At 45.3% G+C, this 22,527-nt stretch overlaps 1 protein-coding gene across 1 annotated transcript in view; it reads right to left on the reverse strand.

The window, feature by feature from the left end:
• Positions 1-22,244, reverse strand: part of ARL3 (ADP-ribosylation factor-like 3) — a 25,159-nt gene extending 2,915 nt beyond the window's left edge. Inside the window, exons 1-5 of the mRNA XM_010000166.1 lie at positions 22,218-22,244; positions 13,602-13,745; positions 12,354-12,470; positions 8,370-8,420; positions 6,226-6,411 (exon numbers count right to left, since the gene is read on the reverse strand). Of these exons, the coding sequence (XP_009998468.1) occupies positions 6,226-6,411; positions 8,370-8,420; positions 12,354-12,470; positions 13,602-13,745; positions 22,218-22,244 (525 nt within the window). The remainder of the gene's footprint in view (positions 1-6,225; positions 6,412-8,369; positions 8,421-12,353; positions 12,471-13,601; positions 13,746-22,217) is intronic.
• Positions 22,245-22,527: the final 283 nt, after the last annotated feature.

Consider the following 22,527-nt stretch of genomic DNA (forward strand, 5'->3'; position numbering starts at 1 on the left):
AAAGATACAGACAGTTTCAGCACCAGTGCAGCGAGGGTCATAAAGCAGTTTATGATGGGATTTACCATGGCTGGGAGACTGGCTGCATCAAGCATGTAACGAGGGCAAAAGAATGACATAGCAAAATGCAAGAGGAAAGGTGAACTCCAAACAGGCTTGAAATACGTAAGTAGGTCACTGAACTTTTAAAGCAGGAATAGATTTTAAAAACTCTCTTCTGGCATGAGTTAATTTTCAGAAAAAATCACATTTAATTGCAGGTATCTCCTTGCCTGACAGTGAGAAAGTGAAAAGGAACGTGCTCAGCTCTAGGTGTCTTGTACCACAGAGCTAGCTCTAAGACACCTTCCTCATCTTCAGCTACACTGCAACTACACCCATAGCTTCTGGTGCAACTTCTTCAGGAGGCATGTGTTCTGCAGTGTCCCCAAACGCTGTGGAGAACAGCAAATGCAATGGAAAGCAAAAGAAACTAGAAGGTATGTTTGCAGTTGTTTTTTTTCCCTATGGTTTGAAGGATGGAGGGATCTGGGGAAGCTGCTACAAACACAGAGAGCTGCTATGGGGGAGGCACATGGTAAGGAGGAAATGGTGGTTAAAAGAGTGAAGTCCACAAGGAGTCAAATGTTATCCGTTGTCCCTACACACCCTGTCCCTGCATGTATCTGCATGCTTAAAAGACAGCTCTGTGCAGAAAGTACAATCCCTACTGTAATACTTAGATCTTGATAGATATTCTTGCACTGCTTTGTTGAGACACAGAGACACTGACAGATGCTCTGGGGATGGAGATGGATACAGTATTAGTATTCCAGCCCCAAGTCAACCCTGGGAAAACTTAGCCAGGGAAAGTTTTCAGATCTTTCAGTTTTGCCTCTCTTAGCTCCATAACAAGCAGTTAGTAAACTCTACCAAGCAAAGAGAGAGAACTCCAGGGAGGAGGATAATGCTCTCTGCAGTGAAATGCTGCTCAGCACAACCCTGCCTTGCTGCAGTCACAGCTGCTATTGTGCCAAGGGAGTTGTACTCTAACCCCTTTGGGAAAGGACTGGTAGAGCCTTCCCTGGGAGAAATAAAAAATTCTCCTTGAGATTAGCCCACTGCTTGCTTATTCTCTGTATTATCAGCTTTGTGGCTATGAGAGTGAAGTAATCTGACTTCAAACACAGTGAACAAGTCTTCCACCCCATAAAAAGCCTCCTGATTTCTGCTCCCCTGCAAGACAGGGATCAGGCAAGGGCACAAACTTATGACCCCTAGCGTGACCTTAAGGACAGCAAAGCTTAATCCTTTCATGTAATCCTCTGTCTGCCATAACAAATTGGGTCAGGGAAGTGCAAAATTCTCCATCTCTAGCATTTTTGCTATGTGTTATTTTAACCGTCACTTTCTTCTCCCACTCCACAGCTAAGACTGTGCCTTTATTATCTGTCACTTCTCTGCACCTCCAGTCATCATACAGGCTGGCTTTTACAGGCTCCCACAAGTACCTCATCCATTGTTTTTCGCCTGGGTGCAAGCTTTTCTTTTGTCCTCTGAGACCTTGTATCCCTGATGCAGTGCCATAGACTCCCTCCTTACCCTACTTAAAAATCAAGACTTTTCCCTGTAATCTGCAAACATGACTGCTTTTCTTCAACAAGCCCCAGCTCTGCCTGTCCCAAGAGACCTGCAGTAATGGAAACTGGTTTTAAATCACATTTACAAGTAGCCCCAGAACCTTGTTAAGATGTGGAAGATCCCCATCTAGCCTGCATAACACGTATTTAAGACAAAACCTAACTCTGAGGGTACAACATCCAGGGGTGTGTGTGGGGCGGTGTCCTGTTCTGAATTTTGCCCTTACAAAAGTGCTGAATTGCAGCATTGGCGTAACTTAGGTCTTGGGCTTCATTCTCAACTGGGTTCAAACAGCCAGGGAGGAGAAGGCAGTTTGGCTCTTCCCACAGTCCTTTGGGCCAGCCCAGCACTGGCATAAATTAGAGAAGTTTAGTGGCTACTCTCAGATCCACTGGCTTTTAATGGTCTCTGGGGGGCCATTATGCTTGGGAGACTCTGGACACAATACACTGCAGCATCGTTCTGGAGGACAATTCCTCGGGGCAGGCTGAGCTCCTGCTGCCTTGACCGGAGACTCTTGCTACAGACAAGAAACAAGCTGCAGAGCACAGACTGCTCCAAAGCCTTGAGTCATGTTTAATAGACACCCTGTTCCCTAAATAACACCTCCAGTGAGAGGACAGGCTGCAAAGCAGTGGAGTCCTGCCTATTTTACCCAACCTTGTCTGGCCAGGGTGGACCATACATAGCTTTTGCATGCCAAGGACTACAGTTGGAGATCTGGTCACAAAACACAACCCCAAGAGAGCCTACGTGGCACCAGAGAGCTGTTGTGAGGCAACAATTCCCTTATGTTTCTCTGCTGACATTGGCCATCACTTCCCTTGCTTGCCAGACCCTGTGCAAGCGTGGTGGTGTAAGATGGTGCAGGATTCTGCTCCAGAGGCAGAGCCCAAATGGCTGTGGCAGGGAGAAAAGGCCTTCCTGCTCTCCTAACTAGGGTTGAATGATCAAGCCAGGCCCAAGCAGGCATTTTGCTTGAAAAAGTCTCTAAGCATGAGGGATGCCACTCCTCCCTCAACAGCACCGTGAAGTCTGATTAACAAGATGAGTGCTGCCCATGGTTACAGTCAGGAGGTAATAAGATCTTTAGTTGGCATAACGGGGGCTACCAGCTGGCACCCAGAGGACACTCCATGGATTTTCCAGTTAACCCAGTCACCTTTCTTCTGAGCCTGCCCAGGACATTGCTGGGCCCCTCTTTCAGAGTCTCCAATGGTTAATTTTAAAAGATGACAATATGGATTCCCTCCTTAATTAACAGTTTTATTAAATAACCCATTTCAAATAATAGTTAAATTCTCTAAATTTATATCATTCTATTAACCATAATCTAATCTCATTAACCTTGAAATCCCCAGTCTTAACTACCCAATTCCGTACACTGTGGTAACAGCAGCTAAACTAATTAAATGACCTTCAAACTATTTCTCCTTCTTGTATTGGCATTATTTATCCTTGCTCATTGCTCTTCCTTCAAGCTATCACAAAAATCTTCCCCTATGAACTTGGTTCCTGCATGTACTCAGCACTAGATATGTCACCACTCTTCCTTGCAAAATCCATCAGCAATGTCTCCAATGTTTCTCTAGCTAACAGATTCCATCAGCAGCAACAGTTGGCGTGCTCACCCCTTGGCTTTCATTCTGAATACCTGATGCTTCTACATCTTCATTTATTTTCCTGTCACTCATTGTCATTTCTTAAAGAAGTCCTTAAAGCAGTGACCTGAGATTTAACTACCAAGAGAGCTCCTGTTCAGGTCCATGGGTAGAGATACTGTGTACCACAGTTCTCAAACCCATCTTTCTTAATCTCGCTTTTTGAACAAGTTCTTCTTTGATTCCCATACATTTCGAGCATGTTGACCTCTTCTTGGAAATGCATTTGTTCAATGCATTTCCAAGGAAAGGGAGAGCTTGACATTCTTGTTGTCTGATTTGACAGGGTTGGAATTATGGAAGAAGAGGAAAGTAAGGTCTCCTTTTTTGTAAGCTGTAGAGAGTTTGCGACTTCCTGACCTTTCTGCAATAATAATTTATGGAATAAGCTGCAGTATTTAGGGCAATGAGACTGCAGACAACAAAGTGGGGTACTATCTGGCCTGCATCTAAATTAATTTGTCTAGATAAGCAAATGATGAAAAAAATGTATAGGCCTGCAAATACTTTTTTTAGCTCTTGTCTTCTGTTTTCTGGAAGTGAATGCAGAAGCAGATTTCATTTCCCTGGCAGAGGGTACTGGGCTATTTATTTTACTCTATTGAATGTATAGGGATGCACTGTACTTCAAGGAGAGGGCACAGGAAGAAGGTGCCATCAACAAAGAAGTGTGCAGCCCTCTCCACAGAGCCCACAGATCAGCTTGACAAGGAGGCATTTTTCAAAGCTCACAAACAAGAAGTGCCACTTTTTCTATAGCTTAGTTCTTCCACATCCAACACACATCCCAGAATTTCATCTGCCACTTTAGCACCCCTTTGCAGCTGGACAGCTCACCTGGACTTCCATAAACTAGAGAAGGGCCTGGAGCAGGCAAGAAGGTGACCTTTGCCTGCCTGCAACCCTGTGAATCACAGCCTCACTTTCTTGATCACATTTCTTTGGACCTGAATATACCCTGCCATTGTGGAATGCCTTTCCCCCTGCCACCACCACTTCAAAATAAATATTAGAGTTGAAGCCTTTCCCCAGACTGACTGCAACACAGCTGAATTTCTATCTTAATAAAGGCCCTTTGGATTAAAGGTCCTTTGGAGGACACCACTTACTACATTTAGGTCTAAGCATTAGCTAAAGAATTTTAAATCAGAAGAACTGCTGTATTGGGTCAGGCCAATGGTCCATCCAGGCCAGCATCCCTGTTCTGGATGCCAAGGGAAAGAACATGTAGGAACAGGATCTCCCTTGCTCTTTTCCTCCCTCCCAGTCCGTGGCTCAAGCTGTTCCCCATTCAAAAGTGGCCTCCCAATCTTAGTGGCCAGTGATTGCCTGTGGATCTCTTCTTCAGAAATTCACTTAGAATAAGATTCACAATTTAATTACACAACTTGCAAAGAAGCACTTTATTTTTATTTCTTTTAAGCTGTTGTCTGATTATTTCGTTAGGAATGCTCTTCCTCTAGCAATGTGAAAAATAGCATATAGTCTAACATTTTTATACCTTAGTTCATAAATCCTGAAGACTTTCCCACTCTCTGTCCTCTCTCTCCCAAGCTGCAAATCCTAATTTATTTACTATCTTTGTATATAGATGCCATACTCTATGCTTCTGATCATTCTCTAGAGGACTCTGAAATCTCTTCTAATTCTGAACAGATATATGGATTTATTTATTTTTTCTGATGAGGGTAGTTAAGCGCTAGAAGAGGTTACCTACAGAGGCTGTGGAATCTCCATGCCTGGAGATACTTATAACTTGATTGGGAAAGGCCCCCAGCAACTTCCTCTCGATTTGCTGTTGTCCCTGCTTTAAACATGAGGTTGGTCTAAAGATCTTCTGAAAGACACTTCAACCCATTTTTTGTTGGACACAATGACTCTGCTGTTACGAAAATCTTTTATGGGGTAGAGGCAGAAATGAATGTCATGTTCAGGATATGGTCTAGCCATGTCTTTTGATGAGCACCAAGCTGCTATTCCAAACTCTGTCCTTGGCAACTAATTTTGAGTCCATCATCATATACGTATAGTTAGGACTGTTACTCATTTGCATTATTCTGCACTTGTCAACACTGAATTTCATCTGCCATTTTACTGCCCACTCAGTATTGTGGTCTTCTGCAACTCTTCACACTCAGCTTGAGAGCTGACTACTCTGAACAGCATCTGCAATTAAGTTTTACTGAAACTACAGTGAAGATAAATGTCATTACCATTTTGTTTCTTTAAGTATCAGTGAAGGGAGTACTCCTGACTGCTTGGATTGCAAGCACTGCAAATATTCCATTAATTCAGGAAAGCTTGAGTGAAATAAAAAAACCTAGGTCCCATTTACATTACAAAGAGCCACTATACTGCAGGAACTGGCTACCGCACAGGAGCCCAAGAGACAGCTATTACAGTTCAGCACAGGAACACAGCTCAGCCCCTGTGGGTGGGTTTCTGCTGCCCCATATGCTGCATTAGAAGTGGTCCTTGCCTCATGTGCAACTCTTGCATTTCTCTGGATGAGAAAAATTGATCGGCTCCTCTCTGGTGCCTGGGTTGAGCAAAATGCCAAACGACATTAGTACTGAATGTAAATCAGATTTTCAAAGTGCACGCTTTTAACAGTCAAAGGGGTTAATAGTAAAAGACTACTTGTTTTGTGAAAACGATTAACCTGACAGCAGTTTCTTGAAAATAAATCAATGTCTTCATTTGGCCCAGCGAAGGTGTCCTGGGTGGGGAGGCAATCGCTCTCCCCTTTCCCAAGGATGGACAGATCCCAAGGACCCACAGCCTCCCCTTCCCTTTGTACAGGCCAGGAGACATGTGCCCCATAGCCTGCACTGTGCTAACCCTCCTTTGCGAGATGGCTGGTCCAGCCCCAGCCTGCAGATCAACAGACAGCAATCTCTTACAGATGGCCTGCTGCCACAGCAAGCCTTCTCCAGAGCCTCACCTGTACTCCCTCTCCCGAAAGCGCTGAACAAGACTGGATCTGCCACACTCTGTCCCGAATTGTGTGTAGGTTCAGTCCCTCAGCAATCTCCGAGGCAGGGGCAGCTGTCAGCAAATCCTGCTTGTTAGCGAATATGAGCACGGGGACTCCACTAAGCTTTTCTTCATCCAAAAGCTCAGCCAGCTCCTGTTTCATTTGCAAGGGAGTTGGGTGGTGGAGAGATGCAGAGAAGGAAAGGAAGAAAATCTTCAACTACCAGTGGTTGTCTCTAATTAGAAATATATTTAGGGCAAATGCTGGAAGACTGTGTTCCAGTGAAAGCTAGATCTTATTATAAGGAAGCAAAAATGTATACAATCATCTCTGCCCAAAGTTCAAAAACTATTTATTCCAATTACAGGTTACAAAAGTCTTCATCTTGGTCTGAAATTAGCAGTTGCCTTAAAGGCTACAACTCTGTGTTTTACCAATCCCTGCTCCCAGGAGAGCAAACTTGATGAAGCAGCAAAAAACACATACATTGGCAGTATGAGCATTGTCTTCAGTTATTTTCTTACTGGCATTTGTACCTGAGCAGCCAGTGACACCAGCACTGATATCTTTGATAATAATGAGTTTCAGGGTTTTGTTCCAACTTTTATACATTGCAATTTGAGTGGAAGAGGCATTTTTTTTTTCCCCCAGAAACTGAAATCTTCCTGCCTCAAGAAAGTGCTGATGCTTTTGAAGGCATTGGCTAGCTGAAGACAAGCTAGATCAGCTTTGCTAGCTGGATTTTGGCTCCATATGCACTGCACACATTGGGAGGCATCCTGAGAAATGGGTTTGTTCGTACAAAACGAACTCAAATAGATTCTTTTGATAGCTCAAATTTGAATCTGCAGTGGTACAACAACTGGTGCAATACTTCATGTCTAGGGTTATGCAGTGGCTTCATATGAAACAAGCAAAGTCTCAAGTCACTTCCCTGTGTGAGCACATGACAAACAGGAGAACTTAAAATGTAGGGATTGCTGGCATTGCAGATAGATGAGTACATGAGATTTCTGTGGGCTCCTTATTTAGCTGGAACAGTCTCATGCTCTCAGATACTGTCTTAACATCTTTCACTGATGGGCTAGAAACTTTTGGATTAAATGAGTGCAGTCACGGAGATGCTACACTGCAGAGGAAATCTGACTCCATCCCCCCAAAAGCAATGTTTGGTTTGGAAACCAGGATGAGAGAATGGAGTTATAAACAGAGTTGGCTGGGAATTTTTCAACAAAATAGGTCTTTCATCTAACACGGCTGATTTATTGAAACCAAAAGTGTTTGCAGAAATATGAGGGGTCCAGGCTGACTCTGCATGACTCAGGCAAGTGCTCTGAGATTCTCCTTCCTCTCCCTCTCTTTTGCCCACTGAATATTTAATTGCTGATATAAATGAGGTTGATCCAACAGGGAAAGATACGTCCCACCCCTAGAACAACCAACAGTTCCACTGTTAGGGTGTGTCCCTGATACTTGAGAAACAAAATACCAAATGCCTCCTTCAAATCAGACAGAACGGAGAGCTTTAAACTAAATCTCCCACTTCTAGGGGGTAAATTGGTTGCTAGCTATTTTGGGACACTGTCACCTTCTGAATTTTACACGAGATAGTTCAAAAGTCCTATTTTTGTTCCATCCTAAAACAACAGAATGTTACAAAACTTTGAAACTTTGCAGAACGGAAATCTTATTTTCTGGCCAGTCCTACTTACAATGTTCTTAGTTTTGTTGTTGTTTTTTTTCAATTACATCCAAAAGACAATCAAGTCAATATGATTTCCATTTCAACTTCATAAATAAGAAAATAGGATTCCTCAGGGTCTTGGTTTGGCAAGGTTTAAAGGAGTGAGAAAAGTTTTTGCTTTCAGTATTAGGGCCCATTTGCTATTATTGTATAACTTCAATGAAAACCATTCTATTTAAACAGAAATAGGCTACCTATTTTCCTTGTTTCACATCTACCAAAATAATCTGCATTGATGTTGAAAGGCAAATCTCTTGAAATGCAAATTTCCCTCATAAACAGCAAAATCATCTTCCTAACTTTTGCGAACAAGGGGCACTCAGAAGCACTGAGTTACTTCAAAGGAGGCTGGGCATAAGTAACTTACCTGACCTGTTTCTTCAAACCTCTTCCTATCTGCACTGTCAATGACATAGATCTGAAAAAGAAATTAGAGGAAAAAGTTACTCTCCCCAGCAGACACTCTTCTACAGTATCACGTGCTTAAGTGAGCTGAGCCTATTAATTATGCTATTTTGTGCACAAAGATCCCCAGTATTATTTATGTCAAATGTTGCCAAAACTTCATGACGTTCTGAAAGGAGAACCTCTCTTAAAGCTGGGGACAGCCACATGGGTAGGATCAGAAAGAAGCTGGGGGCAGTAGTAGGGATAATTTCACCATCTCCATAGCACCTATTATCTGAAAAGAGCGGGAGGCAGCCCAGTGTCTTTTCAAAGGACTGGCTTGCGAGCTGAAGCTGAGCACAGGAGGGCAAAACCTGGGGAGCCAGACATGGTCTTTCACCCTAGCAAACAGTGCACAAGCACTGCACTGGTGCAACTACACCACGCTGCCCCTAGCAGGACGCATCACGTCCTCAATAAGCCAACACGGCACACAGTGGTCCTCAGGGGACAGATGCATGTATTGGAACATCAGTGTTACACTCAGGCAAGAATAGCATGGCACCCCTTTTTCATTACTTGGTATGGAAAGGTTTTTGAAGGCAAAGGGTGCTGGGACAGCACACAGGGACAGAACTGGTGACAAACACTGAGCATTTTGCTTCCAGTCCCTGCCACTACCCATCAGCGGTGATTGAAGCTGCAAGCATGTCATCTGCATGCTCTTTGGTGGCTTGCAGGGAGCAAGTGTCAGCCTGGTTTTCAGGGAATAGATGAGCACAGCACCCCGCCATCAAGATAAATGGCATCCTTGCAGGCAGTCTCAGCATAAAACTCCACACTTTCAGGATAATTTTGACCAAAGAGTTGGGGGAGGGAAGATCTCCAAGAGCAATATCTATCATACTGCAGGCACTCCCTTAATGAGCAGTGTTAAGAGTTTGAAATGGGACCAAACACGCAGCAGGAGAATCTGTATGCCAGGCCTGAGGATGTCACCCAGCAACCTTGCAGACCTCTCTGCTGATGACTTGGGGCCTGTGGTGCTCCCAAGGCCGGGCTGATGCACACTGACAGAGGCTGGGGGACACGCGGCAGGGCTGGACGCAGCTGCATGGGGACACATCAGCAGTGCATACACTTGGTGTCATGTGATGGGGAAGGCCTGTGGCACAGTGTAACATACAGCCTCTCCCCACAGTGTGATCACCAGCACCTGCACTTCTCTGCCCCTCCCATGCATCCACCCCTGTATATCCCATTTAGGGTCAGAAACACAGACCAAAAGAAAGGAAGAAGCTGCAGGGCTGGCAGTTGTGCTCTGGGTGAAAATGGACTGTCATCTGTCCACCTTCACGACATCTCTGGGGAAGCTCAGCAACACATGAACGCAACAGTCAAGTGCTACTTCTCAACTGAAAGGCAGCACCTCTCACATTACGGTGCTTCTCTAGCTGGCAAGGGAGAGCTCCAAGTCCCAACCAGCCAGGCTTTCTCCTGCACCACTCGTAGACAACAGTGCTTGGGGCAAAAGCCACAAAAGCAGAGCACAGAGAAGGTAAAGTATGTGCAGAGTGCCTACTTCCAAACCAGAAAGCACTGTGCCAAATAGCTGCAGGTGCCTGTCTGAATATGCAATCAGCCAGATATCCACACCTTATTTGCCTGGGTTAAGCTTCCAAATATCACAGGTGTGTGATGCAAGACCAAACTCTCATTGAAAGGCACCTGCACGGATTTGAATTTGTAATCACTTCCTGCTTTTTAAAACCCTTTAGAGGGTCCTTTCTGCTTTATGCAGTATAGTTTAGGAAAGGACAGAAGCAAGGGGTCCTGGGAATAGCAGCATTTTGTCTCCACCTTCCTTCTACAGTCAGGGCCACACAAGAGCCTGTTTCTGGCTGTGGTGCTCAGTAGCACAGTTTGCCAGTTTGAACAGCCATTGAGTGCACGTTGGAGAAATGAAGCTTGTGAAAGAAATTCCCATAAATCTGAGTGCCTCCTTTGAGCAACAGGCTGAAACAAAACCTGGAGTAAGTGGGCTGGGCAGAATTTGCAAGTAGTGAGACTGGATGAAGAAATAACATGAAGGATTACTTGGCTCAATTTACAGAGGCACAACCTGCACCAAGTTAGTCATAGAGTAAAATTACTGGCTAAAAGGGGGGTGGGGGCTGGCAGAAGAGACAGGGGCATCAGAATATACTCGATTCCAGTTTTGGTGTGTATGGACATAGCAAAGCCCTGTGATAACATGACAACAGCTCCCAGTCAGGGACTGGGTATCAGCTCAGAGCAGAGTAGGTCCATGTGCACTCCAGTTATTCCCTCTGAATTCACACTGCTGCTTCCTCCAAACTGATGCTGCCTCTATCTGCCTGTTTTCTTACTCATATGAAAAGAAAGGTTTTTTCTGTATGTTGCTTTACTCGGGGTGAGAGGAAGGCAGGGAAAAAACCTTCTTTAATCTCCTGCAGTCTTCAAATTCACCTTTATTTCTGCACCTCCCATGCAGCACACACTGGGAAGGGGGGAACGCACATGCCGGTGTTGCTCCGTCTTTTCCAGCAGTCTTGCAGAGTTCTGTGGTTGCACAGTCTGCAGCCTGAGCACCTGCCAAAGGTCCCCTACTTGCTGCTTTGCAGTGTTGTCTTTGATCTGCACATGTACTGCCTCACCCCCCCACAAGCTGCAGAGCTTGGACTCAGTAACCACAGTCACCTCATAGCCATGGCATATCTGCCTTCTCAGTGGTCACAGAGGAGCACATGAAGTTTGTCCTGCTAGTTTCTCAAACTCAGATCTTTCCACTAGGAAGATCTCACCATTATTCTTTGTAAAAGCAACCAACCAGATTTATTCTGTAGGGGCTGCCCTCAAACATCAGATTCCAAATTAGGGCTGAAAAAGGGGGATCTGCATAAGAGATTACTGAGGGTTTATCAGTCCCATTTAAATAATGTCTTAATTTGTACAACGCTTTCTAAACCTACAGGCACAGCCAGGCCCTTTGGGACCCTGACTTGAGCCTTGGAGCAGAGAGTCCTACTCCTAGCTGCACCGAGCTGAGTTGTGGAACTGCACCAAAGCTCCTGAGACAGTGAGTATGTGCGTGTGATGGGAGGGAGAAGAGTTGTCTTTCTGAAAGAGCTTCCCACTTTCCCATGGGAGCCCAGCAGACCTTGCTTAGAATAGCCTTTTCTTTTTCCAAAGACAACATTACTAGAGGTAGGGAGAGGGCTGGAGCCCCCAGCCTGCCTTCATCCTGGCACACATGGCTGCATGTTAGAGGTGCTCTTTGAAACTAGTCAGGACAGCAATTGGAGGGCTCCCGGGTAACGTGCTCTGGCATGCAAACACAAAGGTCCTGCACTGTAAATATAACTATAGCCATCTGTAGCTAATTGTGAGATAATTGCAGCTATGATGTCAAAAACATTAAAGGACAGTCTTACGATTAAAGGACCAAGGGAAAAGACAAGGGGTCTGTGTCCCTTAGCCAGAAGCTTTCCTGATGTCAAACACAGCATTTAATTCTACTGTGCCTTAGTTTCCCCAGCTATAAAACAAAGGCACCATACTGACCTTCCTCTACACATGATGCTTAATTCACTAATACCCAGCAGGGCTCTAGAGTCCCCAGTGAAAGGAGCTATAGATGGGCAAACTACGAGTTATTAATGTTCTTTTATTTGAAAGAGACTGAGATGAGAGGAAAGGAACTGGTTATAACTAGCACCATCCTGTGAAAGTAAAAACATACAACTGAATCATTTCTACAAACATCACTGTATTTTTCTTGCTGCACCCAACCAGTCTTGCCATTTCACTCAGAATAACTCCTGTTACAATGGCCATGGTGTTGCTGAGAACTGGGACATTACATTACTTGTTCCTGAATTTCTGGCTGAGACCTTGGAAAGCCATTGCATGAACACAGCATTCAACTGCAGCCAATACTCACAAGGATATCAGTGTTTTCAAAATAGTTCCTCCAGTATGGCCTGATCTTCCTCTGTCCGCCTATGTCCCATACATTCAGCTTGAAGCCTTGAGACTGTACACTTTTGATGTTAAAGCCCTGGAAAGAGCAGAAACAAAGCCACATAGAGCATTAATCTAAATGGCTGGAGCATGTTCATATGCAGACATTAACACCTTATATATCCCATGACTGCAATGTGCAGCAAGATGGGCTGGGAAGCCACAAAGATGGATCAGCTGTGGGAGAGGTGATGGTGAAAGTGAACACAGCCACCAAGCCATCAGTTCTTGGGTCAAGGGCTGACACTGTCATGGCTATGGAAACACACAATGCAGTTAGTGCCCTGGGAGGGCTCAGCAGGGTGGGTGCGGTAAGAAGTGGGAAAGCTGCAGATAAAGAGAAAACAAGGGCACTGTGAGAAGCAGGAGTGAGCCTGTGAAAGCTGAGCAGAGTCCCAGCTAAAATGAAGCCAGAGGTCTCAGTTCAGTTCAACATAACACAGCTAATGCCGGGCTTAAAAGAGCAACAGCTGCATGTCTGAAGGGTCCATTTCATCAATTAGAGCACCAATTGAAAGGGCATTCAAGTAGAAAAACAGGATGTGGTGTGGGCTGGCAATGTGCTGCCACACCACCCGGGGGACTGGGGCTTGGAATCGGGGTGCTGGGGCTGGGAGCTTTGGGAAGCAGCTATGAGGTGGGGGAAGCATCTCCCATAGCTCTCTAGCAACCTCCTCTGGTCAACACAGGAGTGAAACTGCAGTGCTTCTGATAGGCGACATCCCTCTCCCCAGCCCTGAGGCTCTAAGAAAGGCCACCAGAGGCATCTGAGAGGAAGTGCTAGAATATGCAGGACCCTTATAGCTGGCTAGGTGAAAGATGCAAGGAGACAAGGGCTTGCTTAGTGCTGTAGCATCACTGTATGTCTCCTGTTTGGCAAGGAAAACAGGAACGAAGTCTCATCCATGCAATCCTAGCAAGACCCAAAAGCCTTCTGCAGAAACCCACAGCACTCATCCATATTAGCACTACCTGATAGATCTGGCCTGATGTTCTCTGGTTCCTTCAGGGACCCTCCTCTTATGCAGATAACACACAAACTTAATGGTGCACCAGGCTCCAGTCGCTCCCCCTTTTACTGAAATACTCTGCTGAATTACTAATGCTTTGTATAATAAGGCAGATGGGACAAAAAGAACTGCCTCAAGCAGGGGAAGGCCTTCCTCACCTGTGTTGGTGTGATGTGGCTGATGTCCTCAGATGCCAACTGCTTCAGGAGTGTGGTCTTGCCTGCATTATCCAGTCCCAAGAGGAGGATTCTCACCTCCTGGTCTGGGGTGCTTTTCAGTTTACGCAGGATTGACAGTAAACCCTAAATCCAGAAGAGAGATCATAGTTGTTATTTCCCCCTTCTGACTCCATCCCCCCACCATGCCATGCCCTCCTCCCTTGAAATGAGTTCTGTGTTGCAGTGGATCCCAGGAACCCCTTGAACTCTTCCCTGCAGTTTGTATTCCCATTTCCTCTTCTACTCCTCCCCCTCGCTCCAATTCTCCTTCATCTCAGAGAGTATCAATGAGGTCTCAGCACAAATGTCACTCAATGGGGTGCATCACTGGCTGCATTGCTCCTGTCACACAGATGTTTGACATTCCCCATGCCAGGAAGACAGTGCCTGTGGATATCATGTAGAAGCTGCAAACCAAGTCCTTGTGAGCTCTTCATTAGCTTTATCAGAGGGAAAACCCCATTAAATTAATTCCCCTCCTAGTTAACTGCAGGTTACTGTGTACCTGACATCAGTTCTTTTCATAGTAACTCCCCGATCATCTCAAACCCCTTTATCTGTCTCCAACATGTTAGACCCATGGGGCACGTGCAGTTCTGATTCTCAGGATGTAGCACTTCACTATCTCAGATCATCATACATCCTCACTAAGAAAAGCACAGTGGATTTTGGTCATTAGCCATGCTCAGCTCTCTGAGCTGACAGTATCACTCAGGATTAGGAAACAGAATATGCAGGTCAGCTTGTTTACGACCATGCACATTGCAGCAGCACACCCAAGCTTTTGTCAGTGTCACCGCTCAGACCTCTCTAAAATGGCTGGCAAAATATTCTGGATCCTGGCACATAACCCAGAGATGCAAATCGTCCCTCTTCCACCTGCCTCTCACTGCCCAGTCTGGCCCCACAGGAGAGGGGCAGTTGCATCCAAGGGGAGAAGAGGAAGCTGTGAATCTACCACTGCCTAGATGTCCTTGGACACTTTGTGGCATTGCTCTGCACACCACTGCTTGGCAGGAACCTCTCCTTGGAGCCTGAGCACTGCACACCACAACAACACCCAGCCTGGGGACACAGATGCCTTTGGAACTACTTTGTCTAGGCAAATCTGAGAGGAATACACCCGCAGCCCTTTCTAAAGCCCTGAAGACTCCTGCTTGTCTCTCCCAGACAATTCCCATGACCTGAAGGGTAACAGTGAAGCACTTCTCTTCAGCCCACTAGACCCAGAGCTGGGAACAAAGTTCTAGAATCAGCACAAACCTGGGCCCACGGGGGCCCATCTCTCAAGCTTTCTTGTTTTCCCATTTGCAAAACGAAGACAATGCTTCTTGTCGACCTGCAAGGGTGAATCAGTTAAATGTCATTAAGTACTTTGTTGCTATGAGGAACTACACCCTCTAAATATCCCTGCTGGGAGCCAAGGACTACTTGAGCCGTGAAGGTTGCTCGCGATCCTGTCCAGATCGTAGCAATCACAAACCTGTGCTCAAGATAAAGAGCTGCAGGACATGGTACAACTGTCACTGCTGCAACGCATTCCCCGCCTGGACCAGTACCCTTCTGCTGACTCCCAGAGAGGCCCAGCTCAGCCATTTGAAAAACAGTACTTTAGACCACTCACCACCCTGCTCCAAGGTGAGGAGCATTTTGGAAAGGACACATCACCACAGGTCACAATGCCAGAGCTTCTAGTAATGTAGGATGAAAATACACTGAGATTCAAATGCACATGAGATTTGACCCACCCCTCTAAGCATTTTGATTTGCAAGTAATGTATTGACTTCCCATTTAAGTACCAGCCACAGCTCAAAATACATGCACAGTGTGTAAGAAACAGGGAGACGGCACCTAGTAAAACTGTGTTAGAAGGATATCTGTAAAAAGTTGCAAGATTGCCACTGTTGTTGTGCTTTTGAAAAGCACTGTGGAAACCTGAGGTTCAGAAATCCTGAGCATGTGCAAGGAACAGCAAAACCCCAGTAAGTAGGCTCAAGGTATCACCTCTATCATAAACAGGCTGGTAAAAAACTGGGAGTCCAGGACCTTCTCAAGAGCTGTTGATCAGGAACAGGCTGTACTTGGTAGAGGGTACCATGCCTGCACGGTGCAGGCACAGTAAATCCCCCAAATGCTTTTAGTCAAAGCATACAAGCCTATAACATCACGTGCTGAGCTCTGGAGGCCAGATGCTCACAGCTGGCTCTTGCCCATGGGCCTGTAGCTAATGAATTTGAAGGGCTATGTTCAGAGCAGGCAGTTGCTCCAAGCTCTCCCAGCCCAACAGCTCTTCTCCCCAAGTGCCCAAGCCATGCTTTGCCCCGATGACAGGCTGTACTTCCACACATCCAAGGGAAGAAAAACCAAACAGTGGCAGAAACACCTCTGATGATTACTTGTTTACGTGTGTCCTAAGTGCCCTTGACATCATTAAAACACACAAGTTTTAACTGCGTGGCTAGGAATACATTTTCTTTTCACCTGCAGTGAAATTTACAGTTGTGTTTGTTGGCTTGTAAATCCATGGATTTCAGCTTGGTGTGGACCGACCCCAAAGGAGTAGGAACTCTAAAATTCACACATTCTCCTTCCTTTCCAAGGAAGCACTGAATTTCCCATTCTTATGGGCCTGACCCAAAGCCAACACACACCAGCCGCAGTATTACTGCTGACTTCAGAAAGCTCTGAATCAGGCCCTATTATTTTAGTTTATTGCTCACAGTTAAAAAAAGAAGCTGTTGAAATGCTAATCCTATTCACTGCACCACTTGCTAAGAGCAGAGCAGTGTATCCCAGAGAAGATCAGGATTAGGAGCCTTTATATTTCAGAATCAAACTCCAAAATACTGAGTGCAAAGAAATGTGTTACAAAGTATTGCCTATCTACCACAGAGCAATTCTCAGGGGTCGGGAAGTGGAACAGTTGTAAATGTTAATAGAGCTTCTCCCATTGTAGACAGATGCTATTTCTGGGCTAGTATGACAGCCTACGAGAAAACGATCAGCATCGTTCCATATTCTACTCAAGTGACACTGCTGCATGGCTGATCACAGGATTATCTGGGGTAGCCAATAGAAGAGAGGATATATATAGAAATAAAACTATTCTCTAAGGTATAAAGTAAGCTGATTTAAAAGGCTGAAAGACAAGCCAACACAGAGAAGTGGACTTATTTCAGTAGATGCCGACACAGGTTACATGGTCTGTATATACAACTTAAATCAAGAGCCAAATAATACTATTGGTTACTACGATTGTTACTATTTTGTAAATATTATTTAGAACTTTCACCCAGCATTCTCCCTCTAGCTAGTGAAGATTTAAGATTAAAGAAAGCCATGCACAGATGGGTTTCTAACTTTATTTTTTTATATATATAATTGGTCTTATGAACACACTAGCTAGGAAGACAGAATGCATTGCCTGACAGCTTAGTAGACTAGAAAAAATAACTCAGCTGAGATCCCTGCTGCATGCCACCACGATGTGGAACAAACAACCCTTACTGCACACACATTGCACCTCTCTGCTCAGAAACACAATGCTGAAACTTACTGATGAGTCAAAAAGCAACCCCTTTTTATTAATGGGACACGTCAGGTAGAAAGCCATGAAATGGGAAATACTGGCTTTTAAGGAGCAGTCTCAGTGCTGGGACTCAACCTGCAGTGAAGAGAGAGGATGCCCAAGATGCTTGCATGGCAGCCAGGCCTGTGGTACTCGCTCACTGGTGTGTCCAGGGTGAGGAGCAAGATGAGCCTTGAGCAGGACAGTGGAGACATTAGCTGGCTAAGCAGCTGCAGAAACAACTCATGGGAGTATAAGGGCAGTGTGTCATTTGCACAAAACTAAGCAGACTGCGGCATCTGTAACAGAGAAGGGAACTGCAGATGCTGTTCAGATAATGAAGAGCACAGCACGACAGCATGTGCAGCCTTTGAGAAGGGCAGCCATACACAGCAGCTCAAGGCTGGGCACAGTCAGCCAGCAATCACTTCTTGGTCACCTCTGGGTTAAGCAAACTATGTTTTATATCAGATTGGCTTGTTTAAAAACATCTTTGTCCTTGGTGGAGAGCATTTTCTTTACAAGCACTATGAGGAGACTGATGGGGTCAGCAATGAGGAGACTGCATTCTCCAGACAGTGTATGGGGACATACAAGAAGAAAAAAGACTCCTGACAATTACTATGAAATCAGAGCGGGGCATTAAATTCAGAGATGCAACTAGCCGGGCAAGAGCACCCATAAACACATCGAGCATGAAAGCAAAGCTAACCATCTTATTAGCATCCTTCAGAAAACAGGGATGTGTGGTTTTATAAAAGTATATCATTGCTAGGTTTAAAATACCCACTGAATTATCAAAGGACTTTCAGTTATAGCTGCATGCAGTAATCCTGTTCTCTTAAAATAAACAACAACCAACATATATAAAAATACAGTGACATTTATAGTCCTAGCTAAGGGTTTTGTGGGTTTATTCAGCTTTAAATCTATGCTGTATATGGGTCTTTTGAACTAGTTGATGCGTGTAACTACGTCCTGTACCACAGAAGCCGCTGAAAGGAAGATTCACTTTATAGGCCACAGCAAAAATTGGTTTGGGACAAACAGAGCATTGAGATAATCTGTTTAAATATTCTATCAGATTGGCAATATAAAGCCATAATGGAAAGAACAATTTCCCCTTGTACTGAGGGCTGGATACACAAGGCACAGCCCACAAGCCACTGCAGAGCGCAGTTGATTCCTATTCGGAAAGAGAAGTAAATGTATTCTGTTTAACTTTATTAGCCACAAAGCTGAGATAATTAATTTAACATAAAACCACCCTCAGTCACCAGGAATTGCTTATCTGCTAGATGTGGATATTTACCTAGAATCAAATCAATTTACTGAGATGCGATGCAGCCACAAAGCTCAGCCCCTTAGCCTGCTGCCATGATCTCTAAACTCCTGCACGAATGCCATCTTCCCCACTGCTGCGACCACAAGTCACTTGTCTTCACCCTCCAGGCCCTTCCTGGTCAAGAGCACTTGCCATGAAGGCGACGATTTCTGTCTCCCTCTGGCTCATGATGCCAGCCCCAGCAGCACCAAGCTCTATTCTTAAACCTTTGTGCCTTTCCTACAACCGTGGGAGAAACTTCACATAATATACATAATACAACCCCATAATTCTCCAGCTAATTCCTTCTCTGCCACACCTACAAACCTTGATGAGGTTTAGGTGGTGAACATGCCAAGTTCAAACCTGTCTTGGACTCCTATCACTTGGTTATCTCTCACCTCAGACAGACCGTATTTCCATGGCATGGGGAGCATCTCCGTGTTCTGCCTGCACAGCACCTAGCACAGCTCTGGCCCAGAATTTACTTTAAATTAAGCAATATGGTAGAACTCCACTGCTTTTAAAGAGTAAGTTAAAGACAAAGAGTGCATGTGGTGGTTTCAAAAAGTCACGCAGGAAAAGCTGACATGGGGGAGGACAAGGGGCTTAGCTGAGCCAAATATACTGCTTTTAGCAGTGGATATTTGAGGCTACATTTGTCGCTCAGGTCACACAGAGCTGGAGGAGGGGAGTCCTTCCTGACAACTGCACTGATTAGCTGGTGCCCTGAAGAATGATGTTTGATTACCTTTATCTTAGCCTGCAGAACTGCAAATGTCACTAATGGTCATAAAATCACCCAGTCTTTTTCAAAATACAACCGAAGTAAATTAGTCTATTGAGCACAGTTTATTCAATACTTGTTACTCTGGCAAAACTCCCAAAAAATCATTTGCTTGCTGCATGCCTCCACCATATGGTGTCATTCAATGTAGACTTTCTTTCTCGCATTGAAATCCAAAATTTAATGGTGTTGCGTCACCTACAGGGTTTTTCCAGCTCAAACCTACTAACATAGTTTTCTGTCAGAGAGGTTGCATAGTGCTTTCTGGTTTGGTAAATTAACCTATACTAGTATGAACACTCCTTTTGTAATTAAAATCAAACTCTGGTTTTAGCAGGTTTGAAGGAAGCCCTGAGAAGAGAAGAGCTGATGTCCAGAAGAGGACAGTGTCAGCAGTCTTTACCTGGTTTCAGAACTTAAAAGTCCTGGCCAGTTGCTGATATACTGTCCTATCTGCAGGTCATTTCTTATACCAACATTGCAGCAATCATAAATAAACCAACAAACAAGACATGGAACAGTACTGGGAAACTAAAGCAGTGAGGGGCCATTTTACATGGAGCCTTACTGCCATGCAACGATGGACAAAAGAAGTAAATTCTGGGTACTTTGTATACCTTGAGCAGGCAACAGATGGATGCTGGTTTTGCTAGAAATATGAACTCAAAACCAGGAGAAAGATGCCTGACTGCATTTATCTATGCTGGTATTTCACCCTCTCCACCAGATCTTCCTAGTGTCAGCTAGATGCTCCATGACTCAGTTTCCTCAACTGTAAAATGAGACCACACTTTGAAAACTCTGGTTTTGACACAATGGAGTCATCTTCAATCAACAGTTTTAGAAAACGCCAGCCATGCTCTGGCCCCACTACCTATCAGTAACACACCATCTCACTCAGCAAAGACTGTTATTACAGTGATGAAGAAGCCACAAGCTCTGCTTCACACAGCATTTCCTCAACTTTGGAAAGCTGTGTGTCCTTTCATGTAGCAGTCTCCCTTCACTCTTGCTGTGCACCCCCCACAGATGCTGCCTAATGGCGCCAAAGACTTCAGCACTACTCATCCCTCATGCTATGCAGTTTTATGGCTCATCTTTCCCTCTGTACTCCACCTATGACTTTCTACTACCCCTGCCCCACAGCTGTGCAAAATGCTGGTATGCTCTGCAGAAGGAGACACTTCCCCTTTGTACTTACTCACTTGGATGAACACTAAGATAAATTAAACCTCAGCATTAACCCTCTTATCACTGGAGTTGGGGCAAGCAGTCATTGAAGGAGGTTTTACCACTTCCCAATGCAATCATGACATGCCAGGAACATGCTCACAGGCAGCTATCAGAGCTCAGATGACAAAGCAGTAAATTGTTAGATCAAGCTGTCTGGATAATTTCTGACTGCTGACCCACACCCCGAGGCTGCCATAGCTGCTTCGGAAATACTTGCTTCAGAGAGTGTCTACGACTAAGGATTATCCTGTTTCAGTGAAAGCTGAGAATCTAGAGAGACAGTATGGAGTTCTGCAGCCCTCTGCCCAGCCCAGCCAGCACACCAGGCATCCCAAAGTGCCACCCACCCTGCCTGAGGGCCTGTAATAAAAAAAAACAACTCCCAGAAATGGAAAATAGACAAAGAGGCAATAAAAAGTTGTATCGAGTAACACAAACACTGGAAAACACCCAGTCCACATACAAAGTGCTTGGGTAACAGCAGCCAGATCCCAGGATACACCAGCTTATCAGGACATCACAAGGCAGAAGAGCAGATTTGGCTACCAACAGCTGCAGGCCAAATGTGTCCCACAAAGCACTGCACTGCTGGAGGCAGCTGCCCTCATCTTTACAGCAGATGTCCATCCTGTGATGGCTTTGGTGTCTGGCGTGACATGCTCCATCATCAACTGATCTAAAACAGAGCAGATCCCACAGACCTTATCTCAATCTCATTGTCTGTGTCCCAGCAGGTGGGGACACAGCCAAAACTAAACCAGTGAAGATGAGGAGCTGCCCTTGCTCCTGTCACTTACACTTCCTCCTGTGCTGTCCACTTGCGTAAATCCATCTTGTGTCCAGAGGGCTCCTGGACAAAAACAGGGCTTTATCCTTAGGGAAACTTTTTTCCTATTGCTGTTTCCTTCTGACTGTGCTCTCTGCACATTCTGCATCCTCAGCAGCTGCTCCCCTGCCGACCACAGCTTTCTCTTAGCACCCCTCACCTGGCAGCACCAACCCTTCTTTGCAATCCTCACTGGATTCTGCCAGCATCCCACTTGTCCAATCCCAGCTTCTCTGGCATCTAAACCCCCTGGTCCCTCTTCTAACCCTACCTCAACCTTGATTCAGACTACACTACAACCCTCACCACCCCCACTGGACTTCTGGTATTGCCCTCCATCATAGACAGTTCCTTCACAGCAACCAAGGTGTAAATTTCTCCATTAATTCCACATTGCCTCTTGCCAAACCATTTATCCTCTTGAGCACTTCTTTTCTCCTTGGGTCCTCTCTTTCTCTCATCAGCACCAAAACTCCACTTCCAGCTCTCTCACAGCATATTCTTAAGTCTTGTTTTCAGTGTAGAATGTCCCTCATCTCCCTAGCCCTTTGCAGAAATCCCCAGACCACACAACATTCCAGCAAACTATTCTAGCCAGCCAGTGTTGACTGGGTTTTCCCAGTGATTCACCAGCCTGTTCATCCACCCTAAGTGGCAGGTTTATTTAAGCCCCTGAGCATCCTCCTCAGTCCTATCCATCTCTGAATATCCAACTCTTTCATCCAGACTTTCTCTGTCATGACTAAACTCCCCTTCCAAGACTGTTATTCAACAATCAGCCCTTCCACCTCAGCAAGCTCTCCTATAGCTCCCTCACCTCCTGCACCAAGGATCCAAGCTCCATGTTGGTGCCTTCCCACCTTGCCTGGACTGTTCAGCGTCCTTTCATAGTCACAGATGCTGTCAGGCCCTGCACAGTACTCAGTCCCTGAACACTGTCCTCCATCCTTGCCAGGCTTTTCCATTGTTCTTTCCCTCCTCAGATCAAGTGGGCCACTGCTGTCCTGCACCCCAGCCCTCCTGAGCACCCAACCCTCCATCACATCTTCCACACGTCGCTTGAATCACCCCCAGACAGGCTGACTCCATCCCAACAAAGTCTTCCCTCAGCATGTTCAAACCTTCCA

The sequence above is a fragment of the Chaetura pelagica genome, unplaced genomic scaffold (assembly GCF_000747805.2).
Source record: "Chaetura pelagica isolate M959 unplaced genomic scaffold, ChaPel_1.0 scaffold436, whole genome shotgun sequence".
NCBI classification, from domain to species: domain Eukaryota; kingdom Metazoa; phylum Chordata; class Aves; order Apodiformes; family Apodidae; genus Chaetura; species Chaetura pelagica.